Source organism: Capricornis sumatraensis, chromosome 8 (assembly GCF_032405125.1).
Source record: "Capricornis sumatraensis isolate serow.1 chromosome 8, serow.2, whole genome shotgun sequence".
In the NCBI taxonomy this organism is placed as follows: Eukaryota; Metazoa; Chordata; class Mammalia; order Artiodactyla; family Bovidae; genus Capricornis; species Capricornis sumatraensis.
In genome coordinates this window covers 55,393,210-55,414,134 of record NC_091076.1, presented here as the reverse complement: position 1 = coordinate 55,414,134, position 20,925 = coordinate 55,393,210, and the positions used below count along the sequence as shown (strand labels likewise).

General features: G+C 43.1%; 1 protein-coding gene across 3 annotated transcripts in view; it reads right to left on the bottom strand.

The window, feature by feature from the left end:
• Positions 1 to 20,472, bottom strand: part of TOM1L1 (target of myb1 like 1 membrane trafficking protein) — a 62,597-nt gene extending 42,125 nt beyond the window's left edge. For all 3 annotated transcript variants that reach the window (XR_011145164.1, XR_011145163.1, XM_068976804.1), the window contains exons 1-7: positions 20,363 to 20,472; positions 17,874 to 17,958; positions 14,072 to 14,150; positions 5,641 to 5,790; positions 4,746 to 4,871; positions 3,663 to 3,755; positions 2,428 to 2,544 (exon numbers count right to left, since the gene is read on the bottom strand). Coding sequence is in view for 1 of the 3 variants with exons in the window: in XM_068976804.1 (XP_068832905.1) it covers positions 2,428 to 2,544; positions 3,663 to 3,755; positions 4,746 to 4,871; positions 5,641 to 5,790; positions 14,072 to 14,150; positions 17,874 to 17,958; positions 20,363 to 20,420 (708 nt within the window). In the remaining 2 variants the exon portion in view is untranslated. The remainder of the gene's footprint in view (positions 1 to 2,427; positions 2,545 to 3,662; positions 3,756 to 4,745; positions 4,872 to 5,640; positions 5,791 to 14,071; positions 14,151 to 17,873; positions 17,959 to 20,362) is intronic.
• Between the last annotated feature and the right edge of the window lie 453 nt (positions 20,473 to 20,925).

Genomic DNA, 20,925 nt, shown 5'->3' with positions numbered 1-20,925 from the left:
AGGGCAGGGAAGCCTGGCGTGCTGTAGTTCATGGGGCCATGAAGAGTTGGACACGACTGAGGCTGAACAGCGACAACAACACAGCCACTCTGGAGAACAGTATGGAGGTTCCTAAAAATAGGAACCTGTATGACCCTGCAATCCCACTCCTGGGCATATACCCAGAGAAAAACATGGCCCCCAAAGAGACATGCACCCATGTTCACTGCAGCACTGTTTACAATAGCCAAGACATGCAAACGACCTACATGTCCACTGAGAGACAAATGGGTAAAGAAGATGTGGTGTACACAAAGGAATATGAACAGCCATTAAAAAGAATGAAATATGGCCATTCACAGCAACGTGGATGGACCTAGAGAATGTTATACTGATTGAAGTCAGTCAGACAGAGAAGGAGAAATATCATATAACATCCGTTATATGTGGAATCAAAAAAGAAATGATACAAATGAACTTACTTACAAAACAGAAAGACACAAACATAGAAAACAAACTCATGGTTGACTTACAAAACAGAAAAGACTCACAAACATAGAAAATGAACCCATGGTGACCAGGGGGAAGGCTTAGATAAGTGCTTTGGGAAGGTCATGTACACACTGCTATATTTAAAATGGATAACCGAAAAAGACCTACTGTATAACACGGGGAACTCTGCTCAATGTTATGTGCCAGGCTGGATGGAGGGGCATTTGAGGGAGAATGAATACATACATATGTATGGCTGAGTCCCTTCACTGTTCACCTGAAATTATCATGACATTGTTAATTGGCTATACCCCAATACAAAATGTTTTTGGTGCTAAAAAATTAAAATTTAAAAAACTGTTGAAATAAAACTTTCATTAGCAGGGCTGAACAGACAAACCAATATTTAAGTTTAAAAGAAATAATACGTGAACTGGAGAAGCTTTGCTAGAACTACAGCACAAGAGAAGGAAGAATCAAAATGTATAAAAGAGATGGGATAAGAAAAATATAACTGAAAGTCTCATCATCTAAACAATGTTCCAAACAAAGAGAACAGAAAGAATACTAGAAAAGAAATATCCTAAGTAAGAGCTGAGAATTTCCCGAACTAAAATAAACATAAGTTGACAGTGCAAAAGGCCTATCAAGTGCTAAGCAGGTTACAGTTTAGGGAAATACACACAGTGAAATTTCAGAAGCATTAGAGAGAAGTCACAAATACAACCAGAGCAAACAGACGATAAAACAAAGGTGCAAGAATCCATAATACCATACTTCTCAATAGCACCACTGGGGATAAGAATAATGAAGCAAGCAATATCCTTGAAGTACTTATGGAAAATAATTCTGTATCTAGAATTCTGTATTAACCCCTTTTATCTGTCAAAGAATAGTAACTGTTTTTAGAGAAAACTGCGAGACCTTAACACAGCCGCCAAAAGACATCTTTGGACATGTAAACCCTCAAGGTTTACCACTAGTAATGATGTAAGGAAATAGCAGTTAAATATAAGTGGTAATGTTGAAAAAGGGCATTTTTACCATTTACTGTTTCCCAAGCAAGTGACAGTCAAGAAAAACTTCACTTACTAACAACCAAAGGACTTAAAGGAAAAATAACAACAACATGAGACTTGGGGAGTGGGGATCGCAGAAAAGCAAAAATATGACAAGTTTCTTAACTTTGGGGGAAGAAAAAGATTTAGAAACTGATTTTTTTTCCTCTGCTTCTAAAATTATGTTAAAAGCGTGTGCTAAAATTTAAAATAGATAATTAGAACAAACCTATCAGAGGGAAGAAATGGTCTGGATGTAGAGACACAGAAAAGGGTCTGGGAGGGCCCCCACCACAGTCAGAATGAACAACTGGTGGTCCTTCACATGCTCACGCAGGTCCAAATGCACCGTCCACTCACTTGGTCCCAGCCTCAGCCATGCCTCTCTCTCTGAACCTTTCCAGAAACCCTCCCCTTTCTACGTGCCCCCCACTCCGGAACCTACAGTATGATAAATATATTTCTATTAGGGCAGCAATTCTATAACACTTGATTTTACAAAACACCCTTGCTTACTAGTCCCAACTCCCTTAAGGACTAGCCTCCTCATTTCTATATCCTTTACCACATTGTAGTTACTCATTATGTTTGTTGAATAGATAAATACAGAGGCAACATTACACATTTAAAACAATTACAGACTAACCGAAATTGTATATGGCAAGGCTATCAATGATTAATGTTGTTAAATTATTTATTACAAGAAGGTAAATACCACATCTAACGTACTACTGCATTTCTGATAAAAGTCATCCATGCATCTTCCTGTTAAGTTTCAAAAATCAAGGAAAGACGTGGGGGGATGGACTAGTCAATGTGAGGTGTCTTCCATCTCACAGGCTCAAAGTTTAAAGAATAAGAGACACTGTTACCAGTTGTCCCTGAAATCATACTACACCTGCAGAAGCTCCATGTCTTCATGGTTCTCAGACCCAGGAATATTCTCCATCAGTATGGCAGACATTACTCTCACATTCATTTTCACCATATCCAATTCACTGTGTAGTTTTCCAATCTGTAGACGGCAACACAATAACCAGTAAGTGAGACATAGAGAACAGCTCTGCTTCCTGCTCACAGAGAAAACCCTTTTGTAAAATTGAGCACTTTCAAATGTATATAAATGTACATACAATTATTTTACAAGTGTATAATCTGTCACCTTCTAAAAGGTCTTGAGAGCTCTTGTATTACATTTAAAAACATGCACTAGGAAAGTTGATGAAGGGGAAAAGTCAGGTTAGAACCAAGATGGAGAAAAGAGAAGATGATCATATCAGGAACCTGGACAAAACTGCAAATGTGAGTCTGGATTTCCTGGAAACCAATGGGGGAGGAAAAAAATGAATGTTTTATAGTCCCATTGTATTAAAGAAAGAAGAATCAAGAGATAAACAGTTTTTTTTTTCCCCTTCCTGGATTAAATTCCAAGAGTAATTAATCACATGGACTACTATATAATACCAAATAATAATAATACAAGGTCTTTTTTTAAAAACTTTGGCCACACTGGGGCTTTCTTGTGGTGTAGGGGCTTAGCTGCCCTGTGGCAGGTGTGATCTCAGTTCTCCAAGCAGGGGTGGAACCTGCGTCCCCTGCATTGGAAGGCGGATTCTTAACCACTGGACCGCCAGGGAAGTCCCTACAAAGTCTTAAATGATAGTTCCTTTATAGCAGGGTAGAAATGAGCTTCGTTTAATAATTGCTTGTCTAAACCTTTGATAAACAAATAAAAGACAAAGCAGTGAATGCAATTCGATTGGCACAATTAATATCAGTTGTAAGACTACCATTCACCGAGCTGTCTGAAATGGCATATGGGCAGTCTTATCAGGGGCAACAGGATCAGCTGCTTATAAACTCCACATACAGCCAAGCCTCCACAAAGCCACATAAGCCACTAGACAAGCCCAACTGTTAAAGCTCAGGCTTTCAGAATCAGGCAGAATTCATGGGATTAATTCCACTTAGAGCTGAACCATCATCCACATACAGTTCAGTCCCCTTCTCTGTAAAATGAGGCTAAAAGATATCTCCACCTTACGATAACATTGCTAAGAATAAACAAACTATATATAAAGTGCTTAGAACTTAGAAAAAGTCATCAATAAATACAATCATTGCTATTGTTACCTGTTCTGGGACCAATGTAATAGTGGAGATCTTGGGAACTACAGAAGGAAGAGCTGGTGCAGAAGGAACAGATGGTGGTGGATTCAGTGACATCTATGAAACATGGAAATATTATTATTTGAATTAACTTGGCCACTGCAAGCCCATTTTTCCATTCAGATGACTCACTCACTAGGGAGAGTCAGCCCTCAGGACAAAGCCTTCACAAAGGTCAAACTTTGGTATACACATGAATTGCTTTTTCTACCAAGGCAGGACTCACCAACCCACAGAAGGGAAGAACTACTGATTTTACATTATGGAAAGAACTACTGTGTTTACATTATGTTTTTACATTACATTACAGGAAGCCAAGAGTTGACTTATAATCAGTCTCTCAAAGTGCTGTAAGTTCAAAACCTGGGAAGTTATTTACAGACTTGAGAATGAATACATGTGAACATAAAGAGACTCTTCTATGGGCACAGTATTAATAAACAAATTTATTACATGACTACTAACAGAGACCCTTGCCAGTCTAGCACCAATCTTTTCTTTTGAAAACTGCCCCTACTCAGCTCTACCTAAACGATTTCTATATGAAGCCATCACATTCTTCCAAGACCTCACTTAACTTGTGCAGAAATGGAAAACTGACCCATGTTGGTTCAATGAGTCCTTTCTCTGCAATTTTGAGCTTTGAATCTGAAAAAGCTAAGGCTGCAACATGAAAATGTGGGAGCTATGTTGTCTACCATTAGCGCCACCCAGGGAGCCCTGCGCAGAGTCAGACTGAAGTGACTTAGCAGGCACATGCATAGCAGGCCCCGCGTGTTGTCTACAACGTGAAGAAAACTGGTCTGCAAAGACAGAATAAGCTGATTGTCAAAGGGGAGCAGACAAGTAACGAGGCATTTGAATCTTGGTTCTCTGTTGTTACAAAGATCCAGCTAACACCAGCCTTCTTGTGGCCTGGTTATTCTCTGAAATCACAGATTCATCTTTCGGCTTAAGCTAGGTGGAGCTAGAGCCGTTCCTTTCAATGAAAAAAGACCCAAGCCCTTCACTGTCTTTTTCTACACAGGTCAAAAAAGGGCCTCCTACCTCTTGTCTGGCTGTTTCAGTCTCTGCATCTGATGAAGGAAACTGAACCCCTTTCTTAAGGAGGTCCAGGTACACGTCTTTCACTTCACTGACATCCACACCTCCTGGGAAACCCTGCGACCATGTCTAAATTCAAGAGATGGAAAGTTTCAGAGATAAAAGAGCAGCAAAACAAAACACAATTCTGAAAGTGACGACCAAAAAATCAGAGACCGACAATTATGAAGCTTACTCAGAATGCCATACTTTTGAATGCCATACACAAAATGTACATTTTTTGCAGGTTTTTTTTTTTTTTGGGGGGGGGGTGGTGGCGGTTACTTGTTTTTGGCTGTGTCAAACAGCAGGTGGGATCCTAGCTCCCCAAGCAGGGACTGAAGCCGTGTCCTTGGCTATGAAGGTGCTGGAAGCACGTTATTGTAACCATTGGACCACCAGGAAAGTCCAAAATGTCCATTTTTAGAGATTAGAATAATGTAAAATATTTTTAATGATCAGACTGCCATGCCTCAACAATTTAGTGAAACTCTAGAATAGATACTATTAATAGACTCTAAAACACCATCTGTAGATCTTTTGCCAAATAACTCTGCAGGCAGTGAGTTATCGACCCGAGAAGATAGTTTCCACATCTGCAAAATAAATGTATACATCACTATCTCTTCTATCTGACATAGATAAAACAGAAACTGAGAGACAAATATGGAAAAGACTATAAATTCTTCAGAAAAAGGCCAGTGTCCAATGCCAAGAAATTATTACATGGAAAACAGAATAAAAACACTTTGAAGCTCAATTCCAGGCTTATAAAGGATCACTGAACCAACTGGGGGTTAGGAAATTAAGCTTCTAATCTTAGACATTCACTAGCCCATAAGGTATATAACAGACTTACCTTAATGAAATTCAAAATTCTATTCTGAATGTCTATTGGCAATGTGTATCTGGGATTCAGCAGCTTAACTAGACTATCTTTAACAAATTCCTTCTTCACAATCAGAGACTGGAAACTCGGACCACAGTTCTGCATGCACATGTCAATAAGCTGAAGGGAAAAATCAAACATTTTATCTCTTGGTCAAAACCACCTCCAAAATATAAGATAAAAATTGCTAAGTGATGATTTCCACCAGCACTCTAATTAATAAACAAAATTTGGTTATCCACTAAAATATATGGCAAAATGTTCGGTTCTGGGAATGTGAGGAAATTTAAGGCATAATGTAACTGCTTAGCAGACAGACAGTCTTGTTGGAGAGCCAGGACACAATCATAAGAGAACTGGTAACAATGTGAGGTGGTAATGCCAAGGGCCAGTGGGAGGTGCAAACAAAGCATGTTGGCTCTAGGCAAGGTTACATTTGTCCTAGTGTTTCCAGGAAAGTCCTGGTGAATTCCTATTGCCCCAGCTTTATTAATGACATCATCTCCTTTCACTTCCAAAAACATCCTTGCCTGGATGAAAACTTACATGGTTACTCCAGCTACAGACCTTTACAGGCAGATGTGACCATTTAGGGCCAGGTGTTTAAGACTTTTGTTTTTTTTTATTTAATAAAAAATTCTTCCATACATCAACATGAATCTGCCACGGGTGTACATAAGTTCAAAAAGGTGGTCCTAAGCTAGCCTTTGAAAAATGGTCAAGAAAAGGATAAATGCATATAAAGCAATAGTCTAGACAGGTAAATCATAAAAAAATTTATGTACAGGTGATGAACTGTATGAGCTGTGAGAAGGAAAACAAGTTTTCTGGTTTATAAAGGCTTCTTTATGTCGGCAAACTGGAGACCCTGGGGAACTGAATGGATAAAGTCTGGAGGGGCATCATCCAGACTGTGCAGAAACTTGTGCGGCAATGTAAAGAATCTGGACGTTATCGAGAAGGCACCAGGAAGCCACTGGAGGGTCCTCAGCTTGTCACCATCACACCTCCATTCTGAACTTGAGAGAAGGTTGGTGCAGCACCCTACCAAAGCAACTAGAGGGCCAAGACCCTGAAATGATGGAGAGATCCAGCAATGACCCCCTAGTAGAGCCTGATGCAGATAGGCTTAAACTAGGATGGTGAGGGTGCAAGGAAGGGAAAGACATGAGAATTATGAAGGAAGGACTTCCAACAACTAGGTTATTTGTTGACAGGGAAAGGCTGAAAGTTAAATGACTGTTACTCTGCATGAGATTGATAGGACTTTGGATGGAAATCTGGAAGTGGATGGGATAGTATGACTGGCCTAAGGTCAAAATGATGGGTTGAAACTTACATATTTTGAGTTTATAAGTGCTGCAGACTGAATGTCTGTGTCCCTCCCAATTCCTATGGTGAACCTCCTAATCCCTAATATGATGGTATTTGGAGGAAATTAGGTCATGAGGCTGGAGTCTTCATGAACGAGATTGTTGTTGTTCAGTCACTAAGTCATGTCCGACTCTTTGTGACCCGGTGGAGTGCAGCACGCCAGGCCTCCCTGTCCTTCACAATCTCCCAGAGTTTGCTCAAACCCATGTTCATTGAGTCGGTGATGCCATCCAACCATTTCGTCCTCTGTCGTCCCTTTTCTCTCCCGCCTTTCTCAGAAAGGAGGGATAAGAGAGATCTCTCCTTGGCTACACAACAATACAACGAGAAGACAGCCCTTGACAAGCCAGAGGGCGGGCCCTCCTCAGACAATGAACCTGCCAGCACCCTGACCTTGGACTTCAGAGCCTCACGGACTGGAGAAATTGAAAAGTCTATTGCTTAAGCCACCCAATCAATGGTACCTTGTTAGAGCAGCTCAAGATGACTAAGACAAAAGGACAGAGACATTCAAGTGGAGATTTCTGGCTGAGAGCTGTACATGCGCAGATACAGTTCAGGAGAGACTTAAGCCCACAGGGAGTACCTGGGGCTGCCTCGCGTGAACAGAGAGCAGGAGGCACAGCGGGATTCAACTGGGAGGCTGGAAGGAGGATCAAGAAAGGCAGCCCAAGAGCAACCAACGGAAACTGAGGCATAAAATAAACAGAACATGATGCTCATAAAGTCAAAAGTGGGCAGGATTTTCAGGATGATGGAGTGTCAAACAGCTAGGAATATGGAGTGAGAAAAACTCAGGTAGGTTTGTTGATTAGTGGAGTTATCAGTCATCTTGAAAAAAAGATTTTCAATACAGCAACATGAACAGAAGACAGGCTAAGAAAGAATGAGCTGTACTGAAGGACTGCATGCAGAAAGCAGATTTCTGAAAGTGATCTAAACACACAATGAAATCTCTAGTGTCCATGCTTCTACCTTCCCAGAGGTCACAAAGACCATAATATGACCAGGATAGGTATAAGCTCTGTAGAAAAGGAGTCCTAAAAACTTATTTTACACCATGCTCTGTACTGTGTCACTTTAATGGCAATACAAATAGAAGATATGAAAGCTATAGTTATAAGGGCATCGCTGCTAAAAAAGCAACTATAAAATATGGAAGCTGAGCACATGCAGCATGTGAAACACAGGGAGAACCTTTAACCAAAGGAAAATAAAATCAGAATCCAAAACACATTAAGATGAATCTATTTTAATACAAGTTGTTTCGAGAAAGACAAATTGCGTAACAAATGACTTTCTGCTTGATACGCTATTATGATGAGTTTTTATCAGGTGCCTCTAGTTCAATGGGAATTTATAGAAATACTTCATGTAACCAGTTGAGCAGTCTTAGGCAAAATACTTTGCCTCTAAGTCTCATTTTCCATAATAGTGAAAGAAATGCTAAATATTCCACAAACCACTTTTTACTGTTGGGAGTATCAAGATTTTATGTTAATGGGTAACATTCCCAGGAGGTTACCTATAAAAATCAGAGAGTCAATATGAAATGCTGAGAATGTTAACATCTGGAGATCATAAACCATGCCCTTTGTGTTTTCCCATTGGAATCTACAGTGTCAGGACCAATTACTTCTATGCTATCACCTCTTCCTTCATGTCACAGTACCTGTCACACTCCAGCCCACTTAGCTAAACAATAAAACTTAAGAGTGGTGAATTGGAAAAATCAAATACCTTGTTTCTACACATTTTAGAATTGGGCTTTGGTGTAATTTATGTGTTCATATAACCTATGAACATGGAGCTACCCAGGTGGCACAGTGGTAAAGAATTCACCTGCCAGTGCAGAGATGCAGGAGATGCAACAGAGGTGGGTTTGATTCCTGGGTTGGGAAGATTACCCTAGAGGAGGAAATGGCAACCCAGTCCAATATTCTTGCCTGGAAAACTCCATGGAGAGAGGAGCCTGGTGGGCTACAGTCCACGGGGCTGCAAAGAGCTGGACACGACTGAGCGACTGAGCACGCATAACCTATGAACCAAGAAACCATAATCTGAGGTGGAGGAGGGAACCCAGGAGGAGGCAACAACTGAGACTGTGGAGTATGCTGATCTGAGGCTTCACAGTTGTCCCTTTGCATGTGGCTGGGCAAATCACTTATCCTGACTAAGCCTCAGCATCATCAACTGCAGAATGAGCCTACCTTCCTCCAGAGACCTGCTGTAAGGCTTAAGTGAAAAGTGATGTATATGAAGGGTCTGACACATAGCAGGACCTTAATAAATGGTAAGTACTGTGATTGTCTGCTCACACAGATAATTTCCCATCAAGAAAGAAAATATTGACAAGCCAAGATAAGTATTCCTTTCAAAAATGTTAGGAAAAAAAGCTCCGTGGTAATTTTATTTCTCATGGTAAATTTCTAAACTAAGCATAGTAACCCAGGCTTTGGGGTCATCCAGAGCTGAAAACCATACCAAGGTAAGGCCACCAAGGGGATGAGCTTACTTTGTAAGTTTCTAGAGGAATGAAGACGTTTTACACTAATTCTAAAGTCCCCGTAACTCATCACCTAGGGGGTGCTTCAACTAATTAACTGATTCCCAGGAACCTATTCAACCACTTTCCTCTTCGCAATAATAGTATCTTGCTGAGACTTATCATAACTGACTCATTCATTAAAGACTAGACTCTGGCTAAGAGTTATCAGTTCAGGTCAACCTAGATATCCACCGACAAAGGAATGGATAAAGAAGTTGTGATACATATACATAATGGAATAATAGCCATAAAAAGGAACACATTTGAGTCTGCTCTAATGAGGTGGATGAACCTAAAACCTATTATATAGATTGAAGTGAGTCAGAAAGAGAAAGATAAATACCATATTCTAACACATATATACGGAATCTAGAAAAAATGGTACTGAAGAATTTATTTACAGGGCAGCAATGGAGAAACAGACATACAGAATAGACTTCTGGACATGGGGAGAGGGTGAGATGTATGGAAAGAGTAACATGGAAACTGACATTACCATATGCAAAACAGATAGCCAACGGGAATTTGCTGTATGGCTCAGGAAACTCAAACAGGGGCTCTGTATCAACCTAGAGGGATGGGATGGGGAGGGAGATGGGAGTGAGTTTCAAAAGGGAGGGGATATATGTATACAAAAAAAAGAGTTATCAGTTCAGTTTAGTTCAGTTGCTCAGTCATGTCCAACTCTTTGTGACCCCATGAACCACAGCACACCAGGCCTCCCTGTCCATCACCAACTCCCGGAGTCCACCCAAACCTATGTACATTGAGTCAGTGATGCCATCTAACCATTTCATCCTCTGTCGTCCCCTTCTCTTCCTGCCCTCAATCTTTCCCAGCATCAGGGTCTTTTCAAATGAGTCAGTTCTTTGCATCAGGTGGCCAAAGTATTGGAGTTTCAGCTTCAGCCATCAGTCCATCCAGTGAATATTCAGGACTGATCTCCTTTCAGATTGACTGGTAGGATCTCCTTGCAGTCCAAGGGACTCTCAAGAGTCTCCTCCAACACCACAGTTCAAAAGCATCAATTCTTCGGTACTCAGCTTTCTTCATAGTCCAACTCTCACATCCACACATGACTACTGGAAAAACCATAGCCTTGACTAGACGGACATTTGCTGGCAAAGTAATGTCTCTGCTTTTTAATATGCTGTCTAGGTTGGTCACAGCTTTCCTTCCAAGAGCAAACATTTTTTCATTTCATGGATGCAGTCACCATCTGCAGTGATTTTGGACCCCAAGAAAATAAAGTCTCTCACTGTTTCCACTGTTTCCCCATCTATTTGTTATGGAGTGATGGAACTGGATGCCATGATCTTCATTTTCTGAATGTTGAGTTTCAAGCCAGCTTTTTCACTCTCTTCTCTCACTTTCATCAAGAGGCTCTTTAGTTCCTCTTCGTTTTCTGCCATAAGGGTGATATCATCTGCATATCTGAGGTTATTGATATTTCTCCCTGCAATCTTGATTCCAGCTTGTGCTTCATCCAGCCCAGTGTTTCTCATGATGTACTCTTCATGTAAGTTAAATAAGCAGGGTGACAATATAGAGCCTTGATGTGCTCCTTTCCCGATTTGGAATCAGTCTATTGTTCCATGTCTAGTTCTAACTGTTGCTTCTTGACCTGTATACAGATTTCTCAAGAGGCAGGTAAGGTGGTCTGGTATTCCTATCTCTTGATAGGAAAGAGTTATAAAGCCTGATAACTAAATGGTTTTTAAAATAAGACAAAACAACAGGCTTCTTGACAAAACCGTACCACCAACTGATAGTAGGAAATCAGAGTCTAGTCAGATCCCAGCGAAGACCTAATCAAGGCTAACAAATCCAAGGAGAACCTAAATGACAGATAATACAAAGGACATTTATAATCAACTTTGACAGGCTCTTATCACTTCACCATGATAAAATGGAAAGGTAGTATATGAGGATCCATTGTTAAAGGGTTTATTGGTAAACAAATAATTGCCTTTGACAGACACTGGATATTTGTTCTGTGACTAATTTATCTCATAATTAAGTCCGGCTTAAGTTTATATTAAAGTCTGTTCTAAAAAATTAAACACACTGCTCCAGTGCAGTGACTAGTCTCAGGTGAGGTGCCTGGGCCATTAAATAAAGAACTCAGGGAAAGCTGCATGAAGCTATCAAGAATCAAAGGCCAAATCAAAGAAGTCCAAGAAGCAGGGACCTTAATGAACTCTACCCCTAACAATGAGGAGCTATTCTGGCTCCTAACCTGTGATTCTCACCTTTACTTTGGCACAGGTCTCAGACTCCTTGCTCTCACATGCTGGTATGGAAATCAGGAGGCGAGAATGAAACAGTTACCAGAGGTGGAACAGGGAACAGGCAGCAAGCTGTGAGGAAGGCCTGAGCGATCAGATGACCTGCAGAAGAGAAAGTGTGGGGCCTCACAGACAGATGGGGGTATAAGACACAACACCTGGAAACAGCTCAGCCTCCTCAGGGGAGAGTCCTGATTCATCCCCGGAGGGAAGGAAGCTGGATGGAGGAAGTGATGGACCAGGGACAGAAAGCCACCACAGAAAGGTCAGGTAAGCTGGCTATAACACAGAGAGACAAAGGCATCATACAGAATCCACGGTGGTCAGAAGGTGAAACACCGCATGCTGAAATTCGGAAAGCGGCGTAAATTTATCTTCTGCCCTTAGGTTCCTCAGTCAATTCTCCTAACCTTCAGCAGCCCTGGGACGTCCTCCATTTCAGGGCACAGCTGTATACCTTTCTACCCCAAATCACAATCACTCCCTGAGTCCTTACTGGATGCTAGGGGAGGGGGATGGGGGCTGAAGGACAGTCAGTCAGTCAACACCTAATACCCTAAATCTTCCACCACAAAGAGCTGAAGACACAAATGAAACACTGTGACTGTTCTTTCAAGGGGCATGATTTGTTCAGAGAAGCAAGGTGGCATGGGGCCAGGGCATGGAATTTAGAATCTGAGACCTGCACTGAAATCTTGCCTATGCTACTTAAAAGTTGGAGGGGGAAAAAAAAACCATCACTTAACCTCACCAATTATCAGTTCTTCATCTGAGAAGTGGAGTCAATAATACAACTTCCTCACAGGGTTGTTGAGAGCATCAGCCAAAGTGCAAGTGAATGTCACTCAGTTGTGTCCAACTCTTTGTGAATCAGTGGACCACAGGCTGCCAGGCTCCTCAGTTCATGGAATTCTCCAGGCCAGAATCCTGGAGCAGGTAGCCTTTCCCCTCTCCAGGGGATCTTCCCAACAAAGGGACTGAACCCAGGTGTGCTGCATTTCAGGTGGATTCTTTACCAGCTGAGCCACCAGGGAAGCCCAAGAAGACTGGAGCGGGTAGCCTATCCCTTCTCCAGCAGATCTTTCTGACCTGGAAATCAAACCGGCATTTCCTGCCTTGCAGGCAGATTCTTTACCAGCTGAGCTACCAGGTAAAGTACCAGGCCAAGGTGTATTTCCATCACCAACCCACTGTTCTCCTATTTCCCCTGGAGCACCTTACTCCTCTCTCCGGTTCCCTCCACTCCGTGACCTCCCTGAAGAGGCAACCATGGTGAAGGAGAGGGGAGAGGTCCACAAAGGTGGAGGAGACAATCCCTCCAAAACTGCATTCTGACCCTAACTTGTAGGGTTTCTTTAGTGACAGTATCATTAAGACTTCATTTCTTTTCCAAGTAAGCAAGAGGTGTTAAGTTCTTTTCCCCCTGAAGCTAGAAAAGGGAGGCAAAGCTCAGCTCTGCTCCACAGCCCTCCAGATAACCATGCCCAACCCTCCTAAGGGCAGTCTGATGCTGCTGGCAGAGGAGCCAGGATGAAGTCAGCAAAGGCACTCAGAAGACATCAGAAAGCACACAGCTCACTCTCAGGCAGCAGGCAGGGTCTGCAAAACGTACCGAAGTGAAACTGGCAACTCACCCAGCAACTGTAGGGGTCACACAGCCAAGGTTGGGGGAAAACGGAAACACGTCAAATAAATGTCCACACCCATATCAAGAAACCCGGTGCACAGGATTGTTTCTATCAACAAAGAACTTAATTCAAATTACATCAGGCAGCAGAACTTGGCTGGACCCTAGAGAGCTGCCAGCACCTCAGAATTCCAGAGGTGTGCAAGCAAGGTAGGGAGCTAACAGGGGGGCGTTTTTCAAGCTTCAGTTCTCCCCACGTGTAACACATACACAGACTTCTTGATCAGCTCAGTTCCTCCAAGTTTTTCATTACCAGTTCTCATCTCCTAACCAGGAAAATATGATTTTCCAGGAACACTCATTTTCCACCAAATTAAATGCTCTTACAATCAACAAAACTCCCTTGATTCTGTAATTCTCAGTAAATGAATCATTTTAATCCATACTGTACATAACTTTTTGCTCACCTATTATCTCAGAGTATTTGTATCCTTTAGACCCAAAATTAGAAATATGACTACAACTTAGGCAATTTTAGTCTCAATTTAACATTAAAGTACTTACTGACAAGGTGAGTTGGATTTCTTTATGATTGTAGTTTTTGGAAATCCTTTTCTTCAAAGCTTTTACTGCATCTTTTGGCCTACGACAACAAACACAGTAAAATCATCAATGCAGGCCCTGCGGAAAGCAAGTCTGTCTCTGACAAGCACTGTGCGGCATAGAAAGAGGAACGGCTGAGGAGACACCCAAGGTCTTAGTTCTGCTGTGTGACACTGGGCAGATGACTGAACTTGTTATACCCGTTTCCTCACACATCTAGGCAGACAATACCACCTACCTCCTTGTGAAAACCAAATAACGTATTCAGATGATCATTACCTAGAAAGCACTACATGTGAAATGTACTCACACCCACAGCCCTCTCTATGTCAATGCACAGAACCACCTTACATGAAATGAATTTCCAAAAATGTGAGCTATGTTTATTATTAGTGTTTCCTACACACCCTATTGTTGTTTTTGTTGAGTTGCTAAGTTGTGTCCAACTCTTTGAGAACCCCTTGGACTGTAGCCTTCCAGGCTCCTCTGTCCATGGGATTATTTAGGCAAGAATACTGGAGTGGGATGCCATTTTCTCCTCTAGGGGATTTTCCTGACTCAGGGGTCAAACCCGCATCTCTTGTATCTCCTGCATTGGCAGGCAAATTCTTTACCACTAGCACCACCTGGAAAGCCCCAAGCACGCTACAGGCAGCGGGATACAGGAGGAGGAGTTAGGACTAACTAGGACTAATTGATATCCTACAATTTTATGTTACAAAAGGAAGAACAATGTGTAAGTAGACAGTCCAAATTCACTTCAAGATGACCAGTTTTAAGTAAGTAATGCGGATGTAATGTACAACATGACATAGTTAATTCTGCTATATGATATATTTGATAGTTATTAAGACAGTAGACACTAAAAGTTCTTATTACGAGGGAAAAAATTGTTTTTGTAATTTTATGAGGTGTAACTGTGATGCTAACTTATTGTGGAAATTGTTTTGTAATATATCTAAGTCATTTTGCTGTACATTTTAAACTTACACAGTATCGTATGACACTTATACTTCAAAACTTAAAAAAGATACAAATCCTTTTTGCATATTACCTTCTAATTTTGTTATGTTTGCATGGGTAGAATTTCTATTATATGATAATATAATTATATAACATTAAGTACACTTACAATTGTAACTCTTATAATAGGTATATTTCTAAAAGATCATATATAAAATCTAAGATTAAACTCTTGGAAAAGCTTAAAAGAATAAAAATACTATTTTAAAAGAAAAAAATTGGGGGAATTCCCTGGTAGTCCAGTGGCTAAAACTGTGAGCTCCCAAACCAGGGGCCCAGGTTTGATCCCTGGTCAGAGGACTAGATCCCACATGCCCCAACTAAGACCTGATGTGGCTAAATAAATAAATATAAATAAAAAAGGAAAAAATAAATAAGTAAAATAATCTTACATTGAGATCCCTTTTTTCCACTATCAATGAAGAAGTCAGTATTATAAGTGAAGAAAAGGTTCAGAGGAACCAAATGCGGGAAATAAGACTATAGAGAAACCATTACAAATACTTTAAAGCACTAGTTAGTACTTTAAGCACTTTCCATTGATAGAGTCAATAATTAACTGTAATGTTTTCTTCATCAGCATCAGTTCTGTTCAGTCACTCAGTTGTGTCCGACTCTTTGCGACCCCATGGACTGCAGCATACAAGCCTTCCCTGTCCATCACTAACTCCTGGAGTTTACTCAAATTCAGGTCCATATGCTGTCGAGGTTGGTCATAGCTTTTCTTCCAAGGAACAAGCGACTTTTAATTTCAGTCACCATCTGCAATGATTCTGGAGCCCCAAAAAATAAAGTCTGCCACTGTTTCCACTGTTTCCCCATCTATGTCCCATGAAGTGATGGGATCAGATGCCATGAATGTTAAGTTTTAGTTTTAGATAGAAGGTTAGTTTTCTGAATGCTGAGTTTTAAGACAACTTTTTCACTCTCAGCTTTCACTTTCATCAAGAGGCTCTTCTTGCCTCTTGTCTTCTGTCATAAAGGTGGTGTCATCTGCATATCTGAGGTTATTGATATTTCTCCCGGCAATCTTGATTCCAGCTTGCGTTTCATCTAGCCTGGCATTTCACATGATGTACTCTACATATAAGTTAAATAAGCAGGGTGACAATATACAGCCTTGACATACTCCTTTTCCTATTTGGAACCAGTCTGTTGTTCCATGTCCAGTTCTAACTGTTGCTTCCTGACCTGCATACAGGTTTCCCAAGAGGCAGGTCAAGTGGTCTGGTATTTCCATTTCTTTAAGAATTTTCCACAGTTTGTTGTGATCCACACAGTCAAAGGCTTTGGCATAGTCAATAAAGCAGAAGTAGATGTTTTTCTGGAACTCTCTTGCTTTTTCGATGATCCAGGGGATGTTGGTAATTTTATCTCTGGTTCCTATGCCTTTTCTAAACACAGCTTGAAAATCTGGAAGTTCACCGTCACGTACTGTTGAAGTCTGGCTTGGAGAATTTTGAGCATTACTTGGCTATCGTATGAGATGAGTGCAATCGTGCTATAGTTCGAACATTCTTTGGCGTTGCCTTTGTTTGGGATTGGAATGAAAACTGACCTTTTCCAGTCCTGTGGCCATTGCTGAGTTTTCCAATTTGCTGGCATACTGAGTGCAGCACTTTCACAGCATCATGTTTTAGGATTTGAAATAGCTCAACTGGAATGCCATCCCCTCTACTAGTTTTGTTCATAGTGATGCCTCCTAAGGCCCACTTGACTTCACATTCCAGGATCTGGCTCTAGGTGAATGATCATACCATTGTGATTATCTGGGTCATGAAGATTTTTTTGCATAGTTCTTCTGTGTATTCTTGCCACCTCTTCTGCTTCTGTTAAGTCCATACCATTTCTGTCCTTTATTGTACCCATCTTTGCATGAAAAGTTCCCTTTTTATCTCTAAGTTTCTTGAAGAGACCTCTAGTCTTTCCCATTCTATTGTTTTCCTCTATTTCTTTGCATTGATCACTGAGGAAGTCTTTCTTAGGTCGCCTTGCTGTTATTTGGAACTCTGCATTCATCAACATAAACTAAGATAATCTCTTTAGCTATTCATGCTGACTTTAAATGTGTATGAAAATCAAGAGAACTGTATCCCTTACAACAAGTTATAATTCAGACTAAGTCACAAAATAGCCTTAATGATTTTGTTCTTTAAATTTCAACTTCTTAAAGTTTAAGAAGTGTAACAAAAGATACCATATTATTTAAGAACTCAGCGTAAACATGGATGAGTTGGCATTCAGAAGAAAAAAACTGTCTTGTGACAGGCAGAGGAAAACAACTTCTATATTATTTCCTGGTTGATAATGACAACTGCTCAGAGACAGTTCACCACCAGGAGTCCACTAGCTTCTTCATAATATTTTTCAGTTACAATAACATAAAATATTGGCAATCAGAGCAAGAAGAATTCCTAATGAAGGAAACAATATCTCCCCGTCTCCTTAAAGATAAAGGGATTTGAGCCTCACAGAGACAAAATTTGAAATTATTACGGAAAAGGCAAAGAAAAAAATTATAATGGATTCTCAGATATTCCACATGTTGAAAAAAACAGCTGTCCTAATATTTCAACCTGACATGTCTTCAAAAGGCAGTGGGTGCTTTAAAGGTGATGGAAACACTATTTCAACATGAAAACCAAAGTCTGTAAGAGAAAACTCAAGTTTGCAGGAGAAAACACACTATAGTTCTGATGCTTCTTATGAGACAAACACACGAACCACACTCTGAACTCACCCATCGTGGGTGGTGTTAATTATGTCACAGATGTGCATGAACTGGCCCCAGTCTTCCGTCTGCACTCCAGCAAACGTAGCCTTTTCTGCAAAGAAAAAGTTAGGTTGAGTCTGAGCTACAACAGAATAAAACATGTCTCAAAAAAAAGTGAAAGTCAGTCACTTAGTGACGTCCGACTGTTTGTGACCCCATGGACTATAGCCTGCCAGGCTCCTCTGTTGGTGCAATTCTCCAGGAAAGAATACTGGAGTGGGCTGCCATTCCTTTCTCCAAGGGATCTTCCCAACCCAGGGATTGAACCTGGGTCTCCTGCATTGCAGGCAGATTCTTTACTGTCTAAAGCACCAGAGAAGCCCCAAACATGTCTGGTTTTCCAGAAACAATCTGCCTGGGGTTCCCTAGCAAGCACCATTAAGTTTACATCACCAAAAGGCAGATAGATTTTTTTTTTTTTTTGCACAATTCCCAGTAATTCAAGAATCAGTCAAGATCCAGGTTCAGAGTGCTGCTGTTGCCACAGTAATAAATGACCTATTAATAAAAGCTTCAGGGCTAGAACAGCCCACCTAAATCTCCATCTGCCTGCCTGTCTTTCCGAGGACAGCTACCTACAAGGTGAACTGCATACTGCTAAGTATTTTATCTTATGCAATTTCATTTAACCCACTGTCAGAGATGATGACATAGAAGTTCAAGAAGGTTAAGGAAATTACCCAAGGCTACACAGTCAGTACAAGGTAGAACTAGCATCAAATCTAGGTAGTTTTTGTTTCCTTTTTTAAAAGTCACCTATTCTCCTTGGCCGAGTGGTGTTGAGAAAAAGAGAGAGCTACTGAAACTGTCTGTGTACTTGCCAGCACCTGTATTAACCAGCGCTGCACCAGACATACTTGAAGCCTCCTGTACCTGGAACCCCATCATTAAACAAATAGTTTTTCCCTGTCCAGACAGCCTCCTTAAGAATACAGAATGCCACCTGCAAAGAGGATCACAGAACACTCAACCTGAGTGATCTTAACATCTTTCCTAAAAGGAAAGAATACTCCTGAGCATGAAAACATGAGGACCAACAGGGAAAGGAGCAAAAATTAATTGAAAGGATTAAGAAGAGGATAAAGGTTTGGCTGGTGGAACTGCAAAGCCGAGCCTGCTCCCCACCAAGGAGAAGCACTATCTGCATTTGGCATTCAAAATGGACAAAGCTTACCAACCTTGTGTTTAGTCACAGGGTTCTTTCAGCCAGTTTCTCTGCTCCCCATTCCATCCTCCTTCCTCCCACCTTCCCATCTTCCTAGAAATCCTTCAAACTCCTCCTTCAAAAGCCATGGCAGAGTTAAGTTCTCCCTTTTCATAAGTTTTGGGTGTTTTACATTTCTCTTCTATTGCAAAGGTACTGCACTATAATCACTTCCCCATATATGTGTGCATCTTCCCCATACCTTGATGGCTGAGACCAGGTCTTGCCTGTGCCTGCTTCAGGTCCAGGCATACAGTTGGCAGTCAGTAAATGTGCATACCACCAAAGAATAAATCAGATTATGAAGATGCAGTCCGACTCCATTTCTTGTCAGAGTTTATTTTAACACCCGACAGAGAAAAAGCCAGCAACAGTTTGGAAAGCATTTCCTCCTTAATAGAAGTTACACTCACTATCTCATAAAGTTGTGGGAACCAAGCTTCAGGTTGGGTGACGTGTACTTTTTAAAGAGCAGTTAACTAAGCTGCAGGCTAAACTGTCCAAATCAGCCTCCTTGTTGTAACTACCAGGCTCTCCTGATTTCTTCGTCCCGCTAAATTCGCCGACATGCTCACGCTCTGCTTGGCACCTCCGGGCACGGGTGCCACACTCGCTTCCCGAGGAAGGCACGGAGCCGCGTCGGTGAGCAGCCCCGGGCCCGGGTCAGGCTTCCGCGTACGTCGACGGGGGCGCGCCCACAGAAGAGCCAAAGGAGTCGGGGAGACACCTGCGTGGCCCTCGGTGGCCCGCAGAGGCCTCTGTTGTCCTCGAGAGAGAGCCTGGCTCCCCTCCCTTCGCTCCTGTGCTCAGCACGTCCCTTCTCTTTGTTCCTCCCGAAAAAGAAGCTCGGGCTGTAAAGGCCTGGAATCGCGAGCACGCGTCTGGACACCTGCCTGTGCCGGCGAGGTCACTGCACTCACCCTCCTGGAACCTTCCCCTCGCAGAGCGGGCACAACCCTTGGCTCGCTCTGGGAGAGGCTCGCCCGGCCCCAGAGGGCGGCACCCCTGCGGAGGGCCAGGCCAGCCGCCCCCGACCCCCGGGCCACCTGTCCGCTCCCACGCCCACCGCGCTGGAAGGCGCTGGGGAACAGTGCGGAGCCCGGCTTCGAGAAAGACGGAACGCAACAGGGGTATCGCCGCACCGGCGGGCGCGGGCCTGGGAAAGTTGCGGGGAAGCGGGGAGCTCCTCGAGCCGGGACCCACGCGGTCCCGTGCGGCGGGGAACGGAGTCGGGGCTCGGGGCCCCCCTTACCTATCAGCTGGCCCAGGGAGTTCGCGTACGGGTCCCGGTGACTCCTGCCGAACGCCATGGCCGTGCTGCGAGCCCGCCGGGCCTCCGCCGCCCGCGACTCCTCCCGCACGGCCCCGGCTCCTCCCTCGGCCGCTGCGGGGCGCCGGGCGGGGCGGGGCGGGGTCCCCAGGGGGCGGGGTCCAGGGGGCGGGGCGAGGAGGGGGTGGGGCGGGGGTCTCGGGAGGGGCGGGGTCCTGGAGGGGGCGGGGCGGGGTCCTGGAGGGGGCGGGGCGGGGTCCTGGAGGGGGCGGGGCGGGGTCCTGGAGGGGGCGGGGCGGGTCCTGGAGGGGGCGGGGCGGGTCCTGGAGGGGGCGGGGCGGGTCCTGGAGGGGGCGGGGCGGGTGGGGTCCCCCGAGGGGTCGGCCGCGAGCGCACGTGCCGCTCCGGGGGACAGGCCTTAAGGCCTGGGGGCCGCCGCTGGGGCCCGAGCGCGGATCCTGCTGCTCTCGGGGCGGGGCGCTGCACTACTCGGCGCCTCTTGCGCCCCCTTGTAGAGAAGGAAACGCGGAGTTACACAGGCCACG